This window comes from Mytilus galloprovincialis, chromosome 12, assembly GCF_965363235.1.
Source record: "Mytilus galloprovincialis chromosome 12, xbMytGall1.hap1.1, whole genome shotgun sequence".
In the NCBI taxonomy this organism is placed as follows: Eukaryota; Metazoa; Mollusca; class Bivalvia; order Mytilida; family Mytilidae; genus Mytilus; species Mytilus galloprovincialis.
Genome location: NC_134849.1, coordinates 39,153,878 through 39,173,029, shown reverse-complemented (window position 1 = coordinate 39,173,029; position 19,152 = coordinate 39,153,878). Strand labels below are relative to the sequence as shown.

The following is a 19,152-nucleotide window of genomic DNA, read 5'->3' as shown; positions in this document are numbered from 1 at the left end:
TGGTTAATGGACAATTACTTTAGATTTGTTTCTTTTTGTTGGTGCCTTTTTTTGCTAGTTCTTTTATGAATTTTTATGCTCTACCTACAATAGTAGAGAAGCATTATGTTTTCTAGTCTGTGCGTCCTTTCGTCTGTTTGTTTGTCTGTCCATCCATTCTTCCCACTTCAGGGTTAATGTTTTTGGTCAAGATAGTTTTTGATGAAGCTGAAGTCCAATCAACTTGAAACTTAGTATTTATGTTCCTTATGATATGATCTTTCTTATTTTAAAACAAAATTAAAGACTTTTGACCCCATTTTTATGGTTCACTGAACATAGAAATTAAAAGTGTTCCCTCAGTTTCAGGTTAAATTTTTTTTAGTCAAGGTAGTTTTTGATGAAGTTAAAGTCCAATCAATTTGAAACTTAGTACACATTTATCATTAAAAAAGCTGATTGTGTCGTTTCATATTGATTAAAATTTATTTACCTAATTTATAATTTCAGCTTTTCCATGCATTGTAAGATTTCCAGAATATAGAACATGTAGTTCCTGATAAAAAAAAAACACCAAAAGATTGCTACGATAAAACTGTTGAGTAACTATTTGTAATACAGAATGCATCAAGATGGTAGTATGCTACATATATAATATTGATACTATGACAGATGAGAAAAGAAACTGAAGACATAACCAAATGCAGAAGTCAGCAAAGGTATGATTATAACTGTTACTGATGTTTGAAGAAGTGTGTCATTATAGCATCTACAAATATTTCAATCAAACATGGTTCAGTACTTCAGACTAGTTTTGATTTAAAAGAATTAAATGGCTACTAACATCCATTGCTAATTACAGCTTATTAACCTCCTGTTAAAAAAAAGAGGGATGAAATATACCATAGCAACATTCAAACTCATAAATCGAAAATAAACTGACAAGGCCATGGCTAAAAATGAAAAAGACAAACAGACAATTAATAGTACACTAGAAACAACATTAAAAACTAAAAACTGAGCCACACAAACCCCACCAAAAACTGGGGGTGATCTCAGGGTCTCCAGAAGGGTAAGCAGATCCTGCTCCACATGTGGCACCCTTCGTGTTGCACATGTTATTACAAACTTGGTATATAGTCTATTTCGGTAGGTCACATTCATGAAAAGGAAAGGGGATTGTAGGTACGAAGTAAGAAACATCCGATATCATCTGTTAAATGGTTTATCCATAATGGTCAATCAACTGTGATGATTGGGTAACCTGTATTATATTCAGGGGTGAATTCAGACATTTCTAAAGGGGGGGGGGGTTCAAACTAAATGTCTCCATTCAAGTGCATTGATTGTCTCAAAAAAGGGGGGGTTCTAACCACCGGAACCCTCTCCTTGGATCCACCACTGATATTTGAGAAAATGCCACAATACATTTTGTTGATATCAAATTAAAGTTGAGAAGCTACGGTAATCTATATATGTTTATCTACTTTTCATTGTCTACTCTCACCTTGATTAGTAAATAAATAAAAATCATGTTGGAAGAAAAATTTAGTCATGTGTATATGTTTTAGGAACTAATTGTGGTATATTCTTCAGATTGAAACATGCAACAGAAAGTTCAATCATGACCATAAAGCAGGCAAGACATTTCAGTATGTACAATCTTGTAAAAATATGTCAAACTATGTCAAAGCATATTTTTTGTTTTGTTTTTTCAGATTAAGATATAAGGAGTAGACATTTTCCTGAAGATCTCATTTATGTCTCGAAAGTGAAGGGAACAGAAGCTATCATGATGATTCTTTAAAGAAAAGATACAGATCAACAAGCTCCTGTAGACACTTATGAAAAAGAAGATGCTTTTGCAATGAATATGTGTGAATGTGATAAATTATGGCAAATCAACATGGTCAATTAACAACAATATATTCTACAAATTTCCTAGATTTATAAGTTTCATAACATTTAGTTGAGGCAAACTAAAGTTAGATAACGGAAAATGAAAAAAATTGCAAATAAATATTGTTATTAAATACTCAGTTTTAATTATTTTTATTTTGATATTAAAAAATATACTGTATTAGATAAAAACTAGTTATACATTTAAAAAATTAGTAACCCCCATGTCTCCCTGCATTAGAAGTTGCATAATTTAGCATTTACAGATGAAATATAATTGTGAGTAAAGTTCAACATGTGAAATAGTCTGACTGGATATGACAGATCATCAAAAGAAATGACGAAAAATTACACATCTTATCAAAATAGTACTACTAGAAACTAAAAGCTACTTGCAATTTTCACTGGTTTTGAGATCAGTAACAGTCTGACAAGGAAAGAATTTAATGAACATGATTATGATGCCTCTTGATAAATATAAAAACATATTGACTGTAAAATAATTACCAGTTACCAATTATATCTGTTGTTTACAAAATTTGTTATTTGGAAATATCTGTTGAATGTTTTGAAATTAAAATGTGTAAACTGAAATGATTAAAGAATTGAAGTCTTTAAATGATACAAAAGCAAGGATACATTGAATGATTGCAATTGAGACAACTACTAGCCCTGCATAGTAGGGCACTGATGTAAACAAGTACAGGTCACCTGAAGTCTTCAACAATGAGCAAAAGCCTGAATTTAAAGATCGTTATACATGGGCTTATTAAGTCCCAAGATTATGGTATCTACATCCTTTGCTTTCAAATTTTTGTTAGTATGTTTCTGATGAAGGTTAATTAAAATAAGCCCAGCACACTTAATTTGTGAACTGTTTTTTTATTTAATTTCAAAAGAGAAAGCTAATAGACAAATTTAAGCAAATAACTAAAAAAGGAAATCCATTTAATATGGCAGACAGCAACCAAACACAACCAGTTGACATAATGAACATGTTTTTGAATTCTCAAACTGCAATAATAACATTAGACACAAAAACATCTTATATAATGCTGGATTACACAAAAGTGTTTAAATCATCTGCTCTTCTCTGGTGTTTAAAAATTGTACAGATTTGGTGTCACAATATCTCAGTAGCATGGATTAGAATCCCGGCATGGGAAGAACAAAAAATTTGTGAAAGCAAATTTACAGATCTTACATTGTTGGGTTGATGATTTGACGATTAAATGCATGTACATGTACAATATATACAAAAAGTTAGCTGCTATTGAGACAAAGGCAAAAATCATAGTGCAACAAAACATGTTTATTACAGATATAATAACAACAAACTAAAATAACACTTACCACTACTAAATGATTAGGAACTTTCAGGAACTAATTGCAGCTACTGTCCAGGTTATGTTAAACAAATCACCTCCAACTGATCTGTTCAGTGAAGAGTTTTTACCATTGAAATGAAATGTGAATACATTCCAATCTTTTGGCAGACGTGAATATTCTCATGTGGCATTTATACCTATATCCAAGGGTACCTATATCTGGTGGTGATAATTAACCATTTTTTTCTTCTTTTTGTTTAATTTTGAAAAAAAGAAATGGAATATAAACTTTTTTCAGCATTTTGGAAAAAAATAATTTTGTAAATTTTTCATGTTTTTTTCATTAATTTTTATAAGAATTAAATTTTAAAAGAAAATTTTTTTAAAATATTTTTTTTTTTTTTTAATTTTGAAAAATTTGATTTTTTTAAAATATTTTGCATTTATAAATTTTTTAAACTTTGAAAAAGTTAATTTTAGTTGCCTTCGTCCATGCAAGCATGGACTAAGTTAGCCTTGGTTGCCTTCGTCCATGCATGCATGGACTAAGTCTGTTGTGTTAGTCCATGCAAGCATGGACTAAGTTAGGGTTAGTTGCCTTAGTGCATGCATGCATGGACTAAGTCTGTTGTGTTAGTCCATGCATGCATGGACTAAGTTAACGTTAGTTACCTTCGTCCATGCATGCATGGAGTAAGCTTAGTTTCTAAGTTTTCATGTTTACAAATCATGAAAAGGTTAAGCCATACTATCAAGTTTTGCAATTTATTTCCTAAGGTAAGTTATAATGCACAATATGTATGTATAAACATAATTAATAGGTTGAATATGAAAAAAAAACAACTAAACAGAAAAAAAAGATAATAACATCAAATTAAAAAATAATTGAACTAACACCATGAAATTAAGAGGTAAGAAGAAATGGAGGTTTTCTAGAATTGATGTTGATTTCCAGTTTTATTTAATACCTTGTTATTAGTACAAATGAATAAATAAACAAGTATTTAAAGTATAAAACATGTTCGTTTGTTCTGATAATAAGACCATGAATATTCAGATATTTTCTTAAAATTGACAATTCCTGATAAATTAAAATATTGTTTTTCTTTCAGGTTCATGTTACAAGCAGTGCTTCTGTATGTTATGCAGAGGATCAAATGTCAATATAAAGACTTACCACGCACACAAGCAGAAGGTTTTTAAGTTTGATGAAAGCCAGATCATACCAGATATATTATTTGATGAATATCTCTATCTCAAGGAAAACTTTAGCCAGAATTTATATGCAAGTTCCAGTGTTACATTACTAGAGGCAGTATTTCAGCATTTTTAACAAACAATGGAATGTCGAAGTCAGCTATGTCAAATGCTCTCCAGACAGAGAAGTCTCATTTGGCACAACCCAATTATTTGCCTCCAACATTTAAAGAAGCTAAAAGCTTGATAAAGCCATTATTAATGCCGTTACAAAAGTATGATGCCTGCATTAATGACTGCATTTTGTTCAAGTCGTGTGACAATGGAAATTTTAGTGACTTAGCTTCTTGTCCTATCTGTCAAGAACCACGCAAAGTAAAAAATTCCAGTCAGAAAGTTTTTCATTATATGCCAATTGCACCGAGACTAAACAGATGGTTTGGTACGTCAAATCTGTGTAAACTTCTTTACGCGAATAAAGTGTATTCAAATGGAAAGTTATGTGACTTTACAGATAGCAATGTCTACATAAACTGGTATACAGACCAAGGTGTATTTGGTGATCATGAGGAACAACAAACTGTACCACTAGCACTCTTTACAGATGGGGTGAACCCACATAAACATTTATCAACACAAAAGTCTATGTGGCCACTCTTGTTAACATGTATAAACTTACCTGTTCAAATCCGTCAACTTCTTGGTCTAATGCTTTTAGTAGGGATAATACCAAGTGGTAGAAATGGATCAGAACCAAAGTCACTGGAACCCTACATAGATTTGCTGGTTGATGAAATACTTAAATTAACAGAATTCCCTACATACAACAGATACCGCAACGCACCAGTAAAAGTGAAAGTTGCCCTTTTGCAATGTTTATGTGACATTCCTGCCTATTCAAAACTGTTACATTTAAGTGGGCATAGTGGTTTGAGATCGTGTGGCTATTGCAAGGAAACTGGTATTTATTGCAAACATTTAAGTAAGACTATTCAATTGTCAAATAGACAGTTTCTTCCTGAAAACCATCCTTTGCGTAGTAGTAACCGCTTCTCAAATGAATCAGTGGAACTGAAACAGCAGCCAGTCACATACACCAATGGAGAAGAACGTCATTTGAGAGAAATATTTGACAATAAACCAAACCGCAATCAACAGAATAATTTTCAGAAGGCGACTGGACTGAAAGGAAAGTACAGTATTATGAAGTTACCCTATCATGACAGAAACCAGCAGATGCAACCAGATGGAATGCATACCAGAGCAGATTTCATAATTCATGTAATGGACCTGCTGAATGGGAAATCTGACACCAAAAAAGTTCGTCTCTGCGATAAACATCACCAGCGGTTTCCACATACATGGCCACAAGAGACAGCAGCAGAGCAGGTTGCAATTGAACCACCATCAAAGAAAAGAAAAACTATGAGTAGTGAGACTTTTCCGCCAGCCCCCTAGAGTTTATCAACTGATTCTGTGAAGGAAGCAGACAGACGGGCAACAGAAATCAAATATCCAGCTGGTGTAGAAATCTCTCCAGGGCTACATTTTACAAAACCGTGGACATTACGGACTATGAATTCAAAATTACAGGTATGTACAGATTAAAAATAAATGTTATGTTAAATTTGATCACATATGTATAACAGTCAGGGGTACTGCTTGTACAAGTTATTTTTATTTACTTGAAGAAGTAAAAAAAATTATACACACATAAGAAAATAAATAATATTTGAATAATCTCCCCTTAATTTTCTCAAAAACTTACAAGTATAAGTAAATTTTTCTTGCAATCCCACAAAATTCTTCAAGTTTTGAGATGTAAAATCATGCCTTTAATGATTTTTCCCAGGTTTGCTCACCAAGGCCTTCAAAATTGGGGGCTTGTAAATGAGCAGTGTTCTGAAGATAACAGACAAATGGGATTTTCATTGTCTATGAAATTACACATAAATGATTAGTAAAGACATCTGCAAAGGGCAGATAATTTAAAATTCTATTTGAGCAAAGAAATCATAAGAATTCAATAAAAGAAGATATGATGACTTTTTTACTTCTACAAGTAAAAAAAATCTGAATGTCTAAGCCTAAGGGACATAACCCAGCCAATATTTGTTTTACCTATACAAGTAAATAAAATTCACTTGTATAAGTATCCTCCAAATTAACATATTAATATTGCTTCTTCAAGTAATTAAAAATAACTTGTACAAGTAGTACCCCTGACTGTATAATTTTATTTAACATATTTTAAAAGACCAGTGGTGTCATCATGCATGGTCTAAAACTATGGAGATATGGTCATGATGGTAGCATTGCCAATGAGACAACTACATGTATACACAAATTTTCTAAAGTTCAAATAAAGTTGATGTCAATAAATTTATAGGCAATCAAATGGTCATCAACAATGAGTAAAACAAAATACTGTATACTTGACATAGACATGATGAAATTGAAAAGTATGAAACTATTAATTAGAAGAAAAAAACTAACAGGCTAATTTTCAACAAAGCTTTTCTTCATTAAAAAATTGAGAACATTTTTGATGAAATCACTCAACAGAATGTCATGCACTGTAACAAAACACTGCAGTTTTCAGCTACATTTTCATTGTTATTTAGCCATTATTATAGGCTTAACTAACAAGCAAGCTAACCAAAGCTATTACCTTTGGCTACGCACCCAATGAAATTGGCTGTAGATTATAAAAGGTTTTTGATCTTGCGACATGTATCTTATATTTGCATCTTATTTTGATTTGTATGTTGCTACTTCTAATATAAATACTAGTATATTCAAATACAACCCGACACAATGCATAACATGTTAACATGGTAAAGAATTTTTGAAGCAAATTTTTAATCACTATTATTTTTTATTTGCAGTTTGTTAAAATGCAATGGTGCATAAAGGGACTTTTGCCTAAGAGACAGGAAACAACATTATTTACAGTATTGGAAGTAATCGTCAGAATGACTCAGCAAGAGTTCGAGATATCCGAGATCAAACAACTTCAGGATGATACCCATGCAGCCTTAGCCTTATTAGAAAGAGATTTCCCACTTAGCCTGCAGGTAAGCATTTTTATGCCCGACCTACGATAGTAGAGGAGCCTTATGTTTTCTGGTCTGTGGGTCCGTCCTTCCCTTCAACCCGCTTCAGGTTAAAGTATTTGGTCAGGGTATTTCTTTATTAAGATCAACTTCAAAATTTAGTACACATGTTCCTTACGATATGATTTTTCTAATTTTAATGCCAAATTAGAAAATGAAAAGCTGAGTTTTCCTAACTTGACACTATCATAATGCAAGAGGAGACAGGTACTTAGTTTTGTGATCATTTTTTTCAAAATGATTATCTGGACATGAAAGAAAAAAAGGTGTGGTATGATTGCTAATGAGACAACTCTGCACAAGAGACCAAATGACACAGACATTAAAAACTATAGTCTAGTGCTAGAATGACAAAAGGAATATACTTAACATATTGTGACATATTTACATAATAAAGAAATATATAAATATTTGAATATTTCTTATCATTCAATCTACTACTGTTTACCAAGAAATGTAATACATTGACGGATGAATATCTTCATATTGTATCTAGTTGTGAATAGTATGTCTGAGCCACATATATTTCAATTTAACATTACATACCATTGACTTAACTGCTTTAGTATACTGTATATAATGGGAGGTTTTCAATACAAAAGTACATGATTTTTTTTTATTGCAACACCGTTGCAAAAGTTATTTTGTAACCTGCTAAGTATTGAAAGTCAGTTTTGGGTAGAGGAAACTATATTGTGGATGTGAATCATTATCATGATTATGGTGTGAGAAAATAATAATCCTGTAATAAACATTTACTCTTTCAGAATCTGGTTACACACCTTTTGCATCATATAGTGGATGGAATAGCAGAAAATGAACCACTTTATGGGAGATGGCTATTTCCATATGAAAGGGTAAATGGTTGGATGTCTATACAAGGATTAAAAAAAGGAGGTGAAGAGGCTACCATAATGGAAACATATGTGGTAATTGCAATTTTTCTCGTCTGTGTAGTTTTCAAAATTATTTTTCTTATTTGAAAATGTAAAAATAAAAGTCCTCGGTTATTGCTTGTATCTGTAGTTCAAATATAAAGTGATGTGGTATGATTGTTTATGAGACAACTTTACACCCGAGTTCAAAGGATGTAGATGTGGATAATAATATTTTTAATGCAATCATTAAACTTTCTCAATATATTCAAGTGAGTATAGGTAAACAAATTGTCTCTTATACATTTAAGGAGTTGTCTTTCTTGGTATAGTTTTTTAAATTTATTATAATGCATTAAAGAAGTATTTCGTTTAAGGAAGGAATTATCGCATTAATTTCCCTTCCTTAACAGAAACGGACTAAAAAATGAAGATTGTATACATTTTGGAACAACAATTTATATATGATGAAAGGACTGAGGATTGTTGGAAAAAAGTGCTTTCACATTTAATACATTTCAGTTATTACTGTGATTGAACATTACTGAATAACTTTGAATAAAAGACCCTTGAAATATAGTTCGCAAAATATATCTGTCAGTAGTTTTTAATTTTATTGTTTGTTGTTTATATTTTTTAATTTGTAAGGGATTAATTTTTGCTTATTATTGAATTAAACATTACTTAATTCATAACCTCCTTTTTGTTTGTAGAACAAATTTCGAGTACAATCTGGTACAACTGTTTCTTTATATTTTACAGATTTATGATTGGTGTGTGTACATGATGCTGAGTCAGAAAATGATGCCAGCAACCAGTTACACAAATTCTATCTCAAATGCTGCAGGTTTTGTTCGTGAAAAGATGAGTAATGCCATATCCACAGATTCTGTTTTTACAAGCATTGGCAGAGTTGAAGAATTTCAGATTCCAGGTTATTTACTAGAACAAATGAAGAATTTCGATAATACTATAAGTTCCTCAATGCCATCCTGTGCCAAAAAATTTCATTCACTGGTAGTTAGTAACAAATCAACATTACACCATAATGTGCGATATAATGGCGTTTCATCTCAAATGAACTAGAGGGACTCATTATTTGTGTCATTTTTAAACAAACAGAACAAAGTTTGCATTGGAAGGATTGCATTCCTAATAGAATATAATTTCCCCAGTGAACAATCTCGTTATTGGGCAGTTGTACATTGTTTACAAAATTGTTCATTGGAAAGTGGACTTTGGAAAGGTCAAGGATTCACTGCTTCAGAATGTATTATTCCATTGCACACTCTCAGCGACCCACTAGTTACATCTGAATTCAATGGATACATCTATGTACTAAAATTGAAGTCCTAAAATCGAAGAATTGATACTTGACATGCTTGATGACATTGTGCCAAGCTGCTCAGCTTGAACAATTTAAATTGACTCTCAACATCAGTTATCAATATACAGTTGAATAGAAAATTTCATGACGTGAAAGTGTATATATTTATTTTTAATATCCAGGAACAATTTATTTGCCTGATACTATTTTTCGCCTTTAGCCTTTTCTCAATTTTATGAATTCTTTATGGTATATAACCATGAGAACTCTTTATAGAAAAGTACAAATAGCATGTTTGTTGACTAACATTGAAATCACTTATAATTGTGTTGACTGTGATATCAAGTTATGCATTGACTTTTTTCCTTATTTGAATTTTTGTATATATATATATCATCATGATCATGTGATATTTAATAGAATATGTTTCAATCTTTTAAAAAAAAAAAGAAAATTCAATTTGTATATTTTGTAGGCTCTTGAATAGATTGTTACAATATATTTTTATATAAATTGTAAGATTTTTGTGAAAAAAATGTGTAAGGGATTATTTTTCCTTAAAACAGGTTTATTAAGATAAAAGGGAGATTACCCATAATTACCCACAATAAATATTGATCCAGATTGCATTTGTCTGTGAATAGCATGAATATGGTGTTTAATAAAACGTAAATTATCAAGTTCCTTCAAAATAATCCCAACAGTCAAGGTTTGCAAAACTTTAATTAGGAGTCTATCTATTGTGAAAACTTCATTGAAACAAATTTAAAAAAAAACATATTGCATTGAGGAGGATAGTGTAACATTAAGTTTATTTTGGAGATTGTAAAGTAAAAACAAATTTGCTGTGCATTATTGAAGTTGAAATTTTGTCTTTTTTCTTCTTTCCTTCCTTTCTGTCTTATGAATGATTTATCATGTTTATAGTCGGGGATTATTCATTGTAATTAATGTTGATAATTAGCAAGATTGTGTTGGTATGTACAAATGTATATATTGAATATGTTTGTATTCTTCACCTATACATGGAATAGTTGATTGTAATATTGACAACAATTAAAATATGTGAAAGAAAGAAAAAAAAGATGACTATTTCATATTTTTATATCAACATTAACATAATGTATAATAAACAATAGCATCAATGAGTCTTTGTCTATGTTATTATTTATGAGCAGAATCCAAGATGCCAAGATGCCAAGAATACCAAATTTATGTAATTATGAACATTCCTTATTTGTACATAAAATAAGAACACTGCTCAGTTTAAATTTAAATATGCTGCCTTTTTATTGCTATTACTGATGATTAAATTGAGGTCAAGTTCAATAATGGCGATTTTCACTTTTTCTATTAAGGAGTTATGGTTCTTAAAAGATGGTTAAGTTGTGTTTTTAGTCATGTTGTTGCATTTACTCATGAACTGTTCAACCAAAGCTTTTTATATTTTAATATGTTGTTACTGATGAAAAAATGGAGGTTAAATTTGATATTGACGATTTTCACCTTCACCGTCAATAAATCTGGTTTGCTGTCCCTCTGACAGCCTCTTGTATGAAACTTGGTTTAATTTAATAGAAAAAGTTCCCTTTATAAGGAGATGTGGTATGATATCCGATGAAATAACTATTGAAACGATCTATGGTAGCAACTATGAGACACCCGATGGCCTTAAACAATGAGCAAAACTTGTTGTGATGATGGCAAAGCAAGCTAGACTAGGCCTAAACAGAATGACAAATGTAAAATCATTCAAATTAGAAAACCAACATTCAGATTTACGTACATGTACACAACAAAACCAATAATCATGATATAGCAACTACTGCATATACAGAAAGAATAAAGGGGGGATTTTTATGCACCTGACACTCCCAAAATTCAGTTGAAAATGGGTCAACTCACCATATTGATGCAACGTACTTAACAACTACAAATTATGACAAAATATATGAAGACGCAAAGTACAGTCTTGAAAGTACTCACAGTAACCATGGTAACCGAAAGCTAGTTCAAAGCATTTATCAACTTAAAAATATTATTTTCATTACAAAACATCATCCATAACTCTTCCGAGGTATTTAGTGAATAAACACTAATGTTTTTCGTTCAACAATATTTTTTTAATATAAATCAATTAAAGCTGTTAGTTTTCTCGTTTGAATTGTTTTACATTGTCCAAAATTTTATGGAAATATTCTTTATAAAGCACAAAAATGTCAGTATTCTCCTCAGAAACTAACAAAACCTTTAAATAGACTTATTAAAAGGGGATATAGTTACGATACTGTTGTCAGGTCATTAAAGATTGCATATTTTGGCTTTAACATTGATTCACTGATAGGGTCTTTGCATCGGAACTAAACATATTTATTTCTAAAAAAACAGTTGTTGGCATGACACGGGTTATGTTCTTCTCATATATTTTATGATAGTATGATACTAAACCCCTAACGGGAGGGATTGTACCTGATATTCATATGATGAAGACATAATCTTTCAATCAGTTTAATTGAGGTCTGGAGCTGGCATGTCAGTTAACTGCTAGTAGTCTGTTGTTATTTATGTATTATTGTCATTTTATTTATTTTCTTTTGTTACATCTTTTGACATCAGACTCGGACTTCTCTTGAACTGAATTTTAATGTGCGTATTGTTATTCTTTTACTTTTCTACATTGGCTAGAGGTATAGGGGGAGGGTTGAGATCTCATAAACATGTTTAACCCCGCCGCAATTTTGCGCCTGTCCCAAGTCAGGAGCCTCTGGCCTTTGTTAGTCTTGTATGATTTTAAATTTTAGTTTCTTGTGTATAATTCGGAGTTTAGTATGACGTCCATTATCACTGTACTATTATGCATATTTTAGAGGCCAGCTGAAGGACACCTACGGGTGCGGGAATTCTCGCTACATTGAAGACCCATTGGTTGCCTTCGGCTGTTGTTTGCTCTATGGTCGGGTGGTTGTCGCTTTGACATATTCACCATTTCCTTTCTCAATTTTATTTAGGGTCCTTTTATAGCTGACTATGCGGCATGGGATTTGTTCATTGTTGAAGACCTTACGGATACCTATAATTGTTAGATTCTGTGTCATTTTCAATTTGGTCTCTTTGTGGAGAGTTGGCAATCATACAAAATCTTTTTTATAAGGCTTGTAACAGGTTTATTCTGATTTGCTGTATTCAAATCCATAGCACATGAAGGGGAAAGACAAAGACTTCAAACTCATTATTCGTAAATAAACTGACAATGCCATGGCTAAAAAGCAAAAATTGACCAACAAAAAATAGTACACATGACTCAACATTATTAACTAAAGAACATGAAGAATAACCCCATCACAATAACTGCGAGTGATCTCAGGTGCTCCTTCAGGTTAAGCATATCTTATTCCAAAGGTGGCACCCCTTGTGTTGCTCATTTTAGTTTCAAGAAGTAGTTTTTTCCCAATTAATATTCTTTGTACATGTTTTATCATGTTTATTCATAGAAATTGACAGGGTTAAACGCGGACCTCACAGACGACCCCAAACACAACTATTTCGAAAACAAAGTATTTTAGTTTCAATCTAATTCACACAGGAGATTATATAACTGCCTAGGAACAGTACTCCACTACTAAAGGAGGTTTATACAGGAAACTTTTTAAATTATACAAGTAAAAATACAGATTTCGAAACTAGCATTCTGAGGCTGTCCTATCGATCGTCGCTGTCATTTCATCTCAACAATTCAGTATTTTAATTCCCCGTAATATTAAAAACAGTGGTTGACCGTAGTATGCTGACAGTCAAAGAGTATTTAAATATAAGTCCATGCGGAATTTATGAATATTCGTTAAGAAAGAAGTATTTAGAACCAGAAAAGAATTACTCGGACAGGAAATACTTTTAATTAATATATATATTTTAATTAAAAAATCAAAACCCATTTGAACTCTGTACAACATCTGTGATTTACATATTGTTTGGAATAAAATAATTGGATTTGACAAATCATGAAATGTTACTAAGTAAATTGATTATCATATTACCGACTCCGGATTGTATAATGTTTAGACAAGTTACCTACTTTAATTGTCTGGTACCCAGTCAAGTAAGATCAACTAAGATACGAAAATTCTATAATCATCGGTGCAAAATTGGAAGTAAATAACAATTTTCCTATGATTGTGTCATTAATGGAAAATATTCGACTGGTTTCCCTCCGAATTGGGAAAAGGGAACTACTTGGGTTTGAAACGGGAAATTGAAAACAAAAAAGTACGGCAATTTGTTTATTTCTAGTCTGCTCCGTTGAAGTACTTTTTCACATGGTGAAACTTTTGCGTGTATAGTTTTTTCTCTTTAATTTTATATAATTTTGGAACATTGCTGTTTTAAAAATGTTTATAATTTCTTGGCATATGATGCTAAAATGAAACTGGTCTAGTGGTCTACAATATAATTGCATGACCGTCATTTCATGAAAAAAGGCATCGGGTATAATGTACCACAAAACTATCAAAAAGTTATGAAATATCTATAACTTATCAGATTCGAAATTTAAACTTGACACTTAATTGACATCTTACAAACCTGCTCGTGCATTTTTCATTGTTATTCAACGCAAATTTATTTTCTAAGATACCTGGGACGATCTTATTTCACAAAGAATTTCTATTGTCTACTTATTGTACCTCGAACTTATCTACCCGATGTAGGTCTTTAAGTTGAAGTTCAATTCAATAAAAGTTAATCGGGCATGACTAATTAGATACGCCCTCTTAAAATCAGGGGGCCCGATATAGGATTGGGAAAAAACACCCAGCAAAATACCTTAATTTACAATTTCAAGAATTTGTTTGATTCAAAGTGCTTTTGGTTGCTTAAATATCTTCAATCAATAATCAGGCGGTATTTTGTGGAAATAAAAAACCTGTCCCGAATCCGGGAGATGTTGGTTGCAATAGGAATTAATTTTTAAAAAAGTCCATATCTCGTTTACTTATAGTGGCCGTTATTGTTTGTAAATTCATGACGTTTTGTATATGACATTCGTCTATCGTGGAGAAAAAAAAGGAAGGGGGGCTTTATAACTTACGAGTTCGATCATTATTGTTCAAATCTATTATATTACGGCATACGTTTTACCTCTATAGCGAACGCTCTGCCTTATTGTAAAAAGTGCCACTCTAAATTTGTGAACATTTGCTTCAAATTGATCCACTTTGAATCTAGTGGTGAATATGCATGACATATTTGCCACTGGACACAAAGAAGCAATAAATTAATCAGCTTCATTTAGTGATTTATAATAATTTGTCCTCAGTTGATTATAGTCTCAAACAGTTTTCCATTTTTTCTATATTTCATTTTTATTTACATTTGAATTTTTTTGCGTAAATCTTAGCATTTCTTCCATCATTTTTGTCTTTGCATTTAATCTTTTTTTTTTAATATTAAAAAAACGTTGTCGTAGTACACATCAGGGGTTATATATTTGTTTAGGGGCCAGTTGAAGGACGCCTCCGGGTGCGGAAATTCCTCGCTAAATTGAAGACCTGTTGGTGACCTTCTGCTGTTGTTTTTTTCTATGGTCGGGTTGTTGTCTCTTTGGCACATTCCCCATTTCCATTCTCAATTTTATTACATTGTATAATTTCCAGCAAAACTGCCAGGGGAGGGACTACATAAGAAAAAAAATCTTCATTGAGTGGCAATAAATCATATATTGAAGCATACAATGACGGCCCCCTCGTCTAGGTGACGACATTTGCTGTTTGCTGTTTATTTATATCTCAGACTGGTATAATAGTTGTCATAAAAGGGGAAAAAATGATAAAAAAGGTTGACAACAATTTATAAAAAAGATTCAACTTATTTTGAGCGTTTCATTTTTTCAATATTGTCTTGCTAATCGGTTTTGTTAAAAAAAAAATCATCTACTATTGTTCTAGCAAAAGTCACAAAAATGTTGTTAAAATCAGCCATGCTACTTTTAATTATTTAAAAAGATTAAGCTGACTTTTCTTGTTGTTTACACATTTCAATCATTCAACTCGTGTGTAGATCATCTTTTCCTCTAATTTTTTTTTAAGGTTAAGATAGCTTGGAATTCTCACTGCACCAGGGATCTGATATACATTCCTATTATATTTTGATCGGACAAAGCTGTGTATTTATATAACCAATAAGCCAAACGAACGCACCCATTTAGCAAGGGTATACTGTGGAACGGGAGAGGTCTAGATATGTAAATATTTCTATACCCAAGCAAATATTGGTTTTGAATAAAAGGAGATAAAGGTACACATTAATGCGACAGCAACCCAAAGACACAGATAAATAAAAATATTTAGAGTCAACATTCGGTCTTTTTTTATAGAACATTCCGTGTACAGAATAATAAGCTCAAAACCGACCCATGACTAAATAATAGTTATACGGAGTTAATTCAATATTTTCCGTCAAATATTATATATCCGAAAAGGAACATTTGATTTACCGTGAAAGATGATAATCCCAACACTTCACTGTATAATAAAACGGTAAAATAAATAATGATAATGGATGACGACCAGCGGCGAATAAAATTAATATTCAGGACGATTACGTGAAATATAATAAGAGCACTAACCCCGTTTTTACTAGACTGACAAGCTGAGTCTTTTTTTTATCGTGTAACTTCACAAGAAATTAGTTCGCAGGAAGAAAAGTCACCCGACCAGGACATATTTCCTACGCTGAGCCGGCCAGTCTGTGCTCTTACTTTATGATGCCACGTGTTAAGCGTTGAAATAGAATACCAATTTAATTAACGTCTTTGTTTGACCCGTTCGGGATTCGAACAAATTTAATGACCTCCCTCTCTCGAGACCAACAAAGAGAGCAGTGGTGATCGGTAGTACAGAATATCTTACCAAAAACTAAAGTACGATTTATAACATATGCTTTTTTTTGTCAGTCAAGGATAAAACTAAGAAAGATAAAAGTTTGTTCAGGTGTTTTTGCTTCATTTAGACAGTTCGGGCTCAGGGATCTGAACACCCCTTTTTGTTCGGAGGCCTTTTAATATCAATATTAACTTATCATTGAACTTTTACTATTACATACATGTATCTAAGCTGTTTATTATGATTCAACGCTTTTACACCTACGATTACTGGGTTCTACTAATTGAAATGTTGCCAAAAAGTGGGACAATGTTAAATGTAACAGTAAGTTGGTTATTCACAGATTTCGGGAAAATGTCAATTATAGGTGATACTTTTTTTCACATGAATTATTCATTTATCTTAGCACTAACAGGGACTAATTTGAAATATGTTTAATTATTGCATCTATCTAATACTCGCTCAGGAATAGTTAAAAAGAGAGGCACTAGGTTATTGGGTACTATAAAATTAGTAAATAAATGAAACGCACAAATAAAAAAAATCAATTAATTGATAAAGTGTTGAATTGCAAACGTCCAGTGGCAAATGTTTAAATATAGTAAAATCTTTACAAGCAGTTAACACTAAAATTGGTTGTGATATATTTTGTTTATAAACTCCTTTAAATGTTGTGATTGTTTTATGACCATACCGGTCTTTCGATGACTGTCAAAGTCATTTTGTATCTGTCACAATTAATCAGCGATTTAACACTATTTTATAAATGACTGTGTCAACGTTTTAGAAAGTTTGAACAGTTATTAATTGACTGTTACAACACTTTCATAGTTGTATCAGACGTATTATAACTGTGACAACCTTTTTGTCGTTGATACAGTTTCTTATTGACTGTAGCAACGATGTTCGTGTTGAGGCAGTTGTAAATTAACTGTTACAACTTCAAAATGGTTGCAGCAGTCCTATTTTAGCCGTGACAACCTTTTCGGCGTTTAAACAGTCCCTTTATGACTGGCGCAAGGTGTTAATAGTTGGGACAGTTAATTATTAACTGTTACAACCTAAAAATAGGTGTATCAGTTATTGTTTAACTGTGTCAACCGTTTGAAGCGTTGCAACAGTCGATTTATGTTTGAGACAAACACTTTAAGAGTTGGGACAGTTAGAAAATAACTGACACAGTAGAATTTATCGACTGTTACAACTTTAACAGACATAAACAGTCGTACAACAACTGTAACTGGTATGGACAGTTGTTTTTTTGGCCAGCAGTGATAGGTTTGAACGTTGTTTTTAATTTAGACTTATATACATATACATGTATAAAGGACATATGTTATCCGAAATATTCAAAATTATTGCATTTATAGTTTTGTTTTCGTTATTGGTGTTGTTTTGTACACTTTGTATGCGCTTATACATATATAACTTTTTAATACGCAAATACCAAACCAACATCATTCACGAAGTTCCTTTTAATTTGAAATTAATTTCGGACATTGAGGCTGTATCATCTAAAATATTAATATTTCAAATCAATGCAATTACATAAATACTACAGTACAACTACGTCATACTCACTAATTTCACTTCCAAAAATAATTCTACAAGTGTACCTTGGTGACAATTCATATCTGATATATTACAATCAGTTTATTTAACTGTCAAGGTAGTGTTTATAAACATAATATCTTTTAAAAAACACTTTTCTTTTCAATTATGTCATTCTTTAACATGTGTAATCTTTAACAAGGACAATACATGTAACGAATGAATAACTTCACGTTTTAATAGCATACCGAGAGGAATGAATTAATAGTGACAGAATTATATTTGCCAGTGTAAACATTACAATTCAGATATATGTAAGCGGTGTGTCGTTTGGAAGAAAAACTAATATCAAAACTTAGACTTTCTTATTAGGTTAATATAAGGGTTCCATGTGTTGTAACGTTTTTATGAGAATGCAGCTTCAAATATATAATGGACTAACCAGATGTCATCAACTTCAGACTAGTGTTAGTTAATAAGCTTGAAAGTGTAAAACGTACATTGGATAACCTTCTATAGCATCCGTGTTTATTGAAATATTATTGGAAATACCAAGATTAAGATAGATACATAAGGTTTGCCTATGTTTTCATAGACAAAAATATACACTTCTTCCCTGCGAATCATATCTACATATTGATCATTTGAAACACATTGTCTAAAACTAGACGCTATGAAGATATTGGTCCCAACATTTATTTTGCAATGCTAAATTTAACCATAACTGAAATGTATTGTTATTCAGTTTTGACATATAAGAGAAGCATATATATACCCTGTCAAAAGTGTTAACTGCTAGGTTGCATTTCATCGAATACGTAGCAGAGCATAACGCCTTTTGACATGATATCCCTCCGAATATTGTTGGGTTCGTTTTCCTTTTAATTTTTAAAACAGTTGCGTGTGATTTCTTGTATTTCGTATAGTGGCAAACGTTTTTCTACTTATAAGTTTGAACATCCCTTTATCTCTGTTCTCTTATCTAAATTGCATAACTTTTTGTAA

The 19,152-nt window shown here is 31.7% G+C and overlaps 2 protein-coding genes and 1 long non-coding RNA gene across 3 annotated transcripts; all 3 read left to right on the top strand.

Moving 5' to 3' along the window:
- The first annotated feature begins 282 nt into the window (after positions 1-282).
- On the top strand, positions 283-2,014 carry LOC143055066 (uncharacterized). Its single transcript, XR_012971933.1, has 2 exons — positions 283-698; positions 1,698-2,014. It is a non-coding gene; the product is annotated as an uncharacterized LOC143055066 (long non-coding RNA).
- A 2,305-nt stretch (positions 2,015-4,319) lies between these two features.
- Positions 4,320-5,990, top strand: LOC143053502 (uncharacterized). The gene has a single exon (XM_076226301.1). The coding sequence runs from the start codon at positions 4,551-4,553 to the stop codon at positions 5,859-5,861; it is 1,311 nt and encodes a 436-aa protein (XP_076082416.1). The 5' UTR covers positions 4,320-4,550; the 3' UTR covers positions 5,862-5,990.
- Positions 5,991-7,307: 1,317 nt separating this feature from the next.
- LOC143053503 (uncharacterized) lies at positions 7,308-10,316 on the top strand. The gene is made up of 3 exons (XM_076226303.1): positions 7,308-7,480; positions 8,287-8,448; positions 9,157-10,316. Exons 1-3 carry the CDS (start codon positions 7,379-7,381, stop codon positions 9,478-9,480), a joined length of 588 nt encoding a protein of 195 aa, XP_076082418.1. The 5' UTR covers positions 7,308-7,378; the 3' UTR covers positions 9,481-10,316.
- The last annotated feature ends 8,836 nt before the right edge of the window (positions 10,317-19,152 follow it).

What these genes read in the sequence shown, in the direction of transcription:
- LOC143053502 (XM_076226301.1), top strand. Translation starts at nt 4,551, where the DNA reads ATGTCGAAGTCAGCTATGTCAAATGCTCTCCAGACAGAGAAGTCTCAT.
- LOC143053503 (XM_076226303.1), top strand. Translation starts at nt 7,379, where the DNA reads ATGACTCAGCAAGAGTTCGAGATATCCGAGATCAAACAACTTCAGGAT. An exon ending in ATTTCCCACTTAGCCTGCAG is followed by an intron (nt 7,481 to 8,286) that starts GTAAGCATTTTT and finishes TTACTCTTTCAG; the next exon opens with AATCTGGTTACACACCTTTT. An exon ending in CCATAATGGAAACATATGTG is followed by an intron (nt 8,449 to 9,156) that starts GTAATTGCAATT and finishes TATATTTTACAG; the next exon opens with ATTTATGATTGGTGTGTGTA.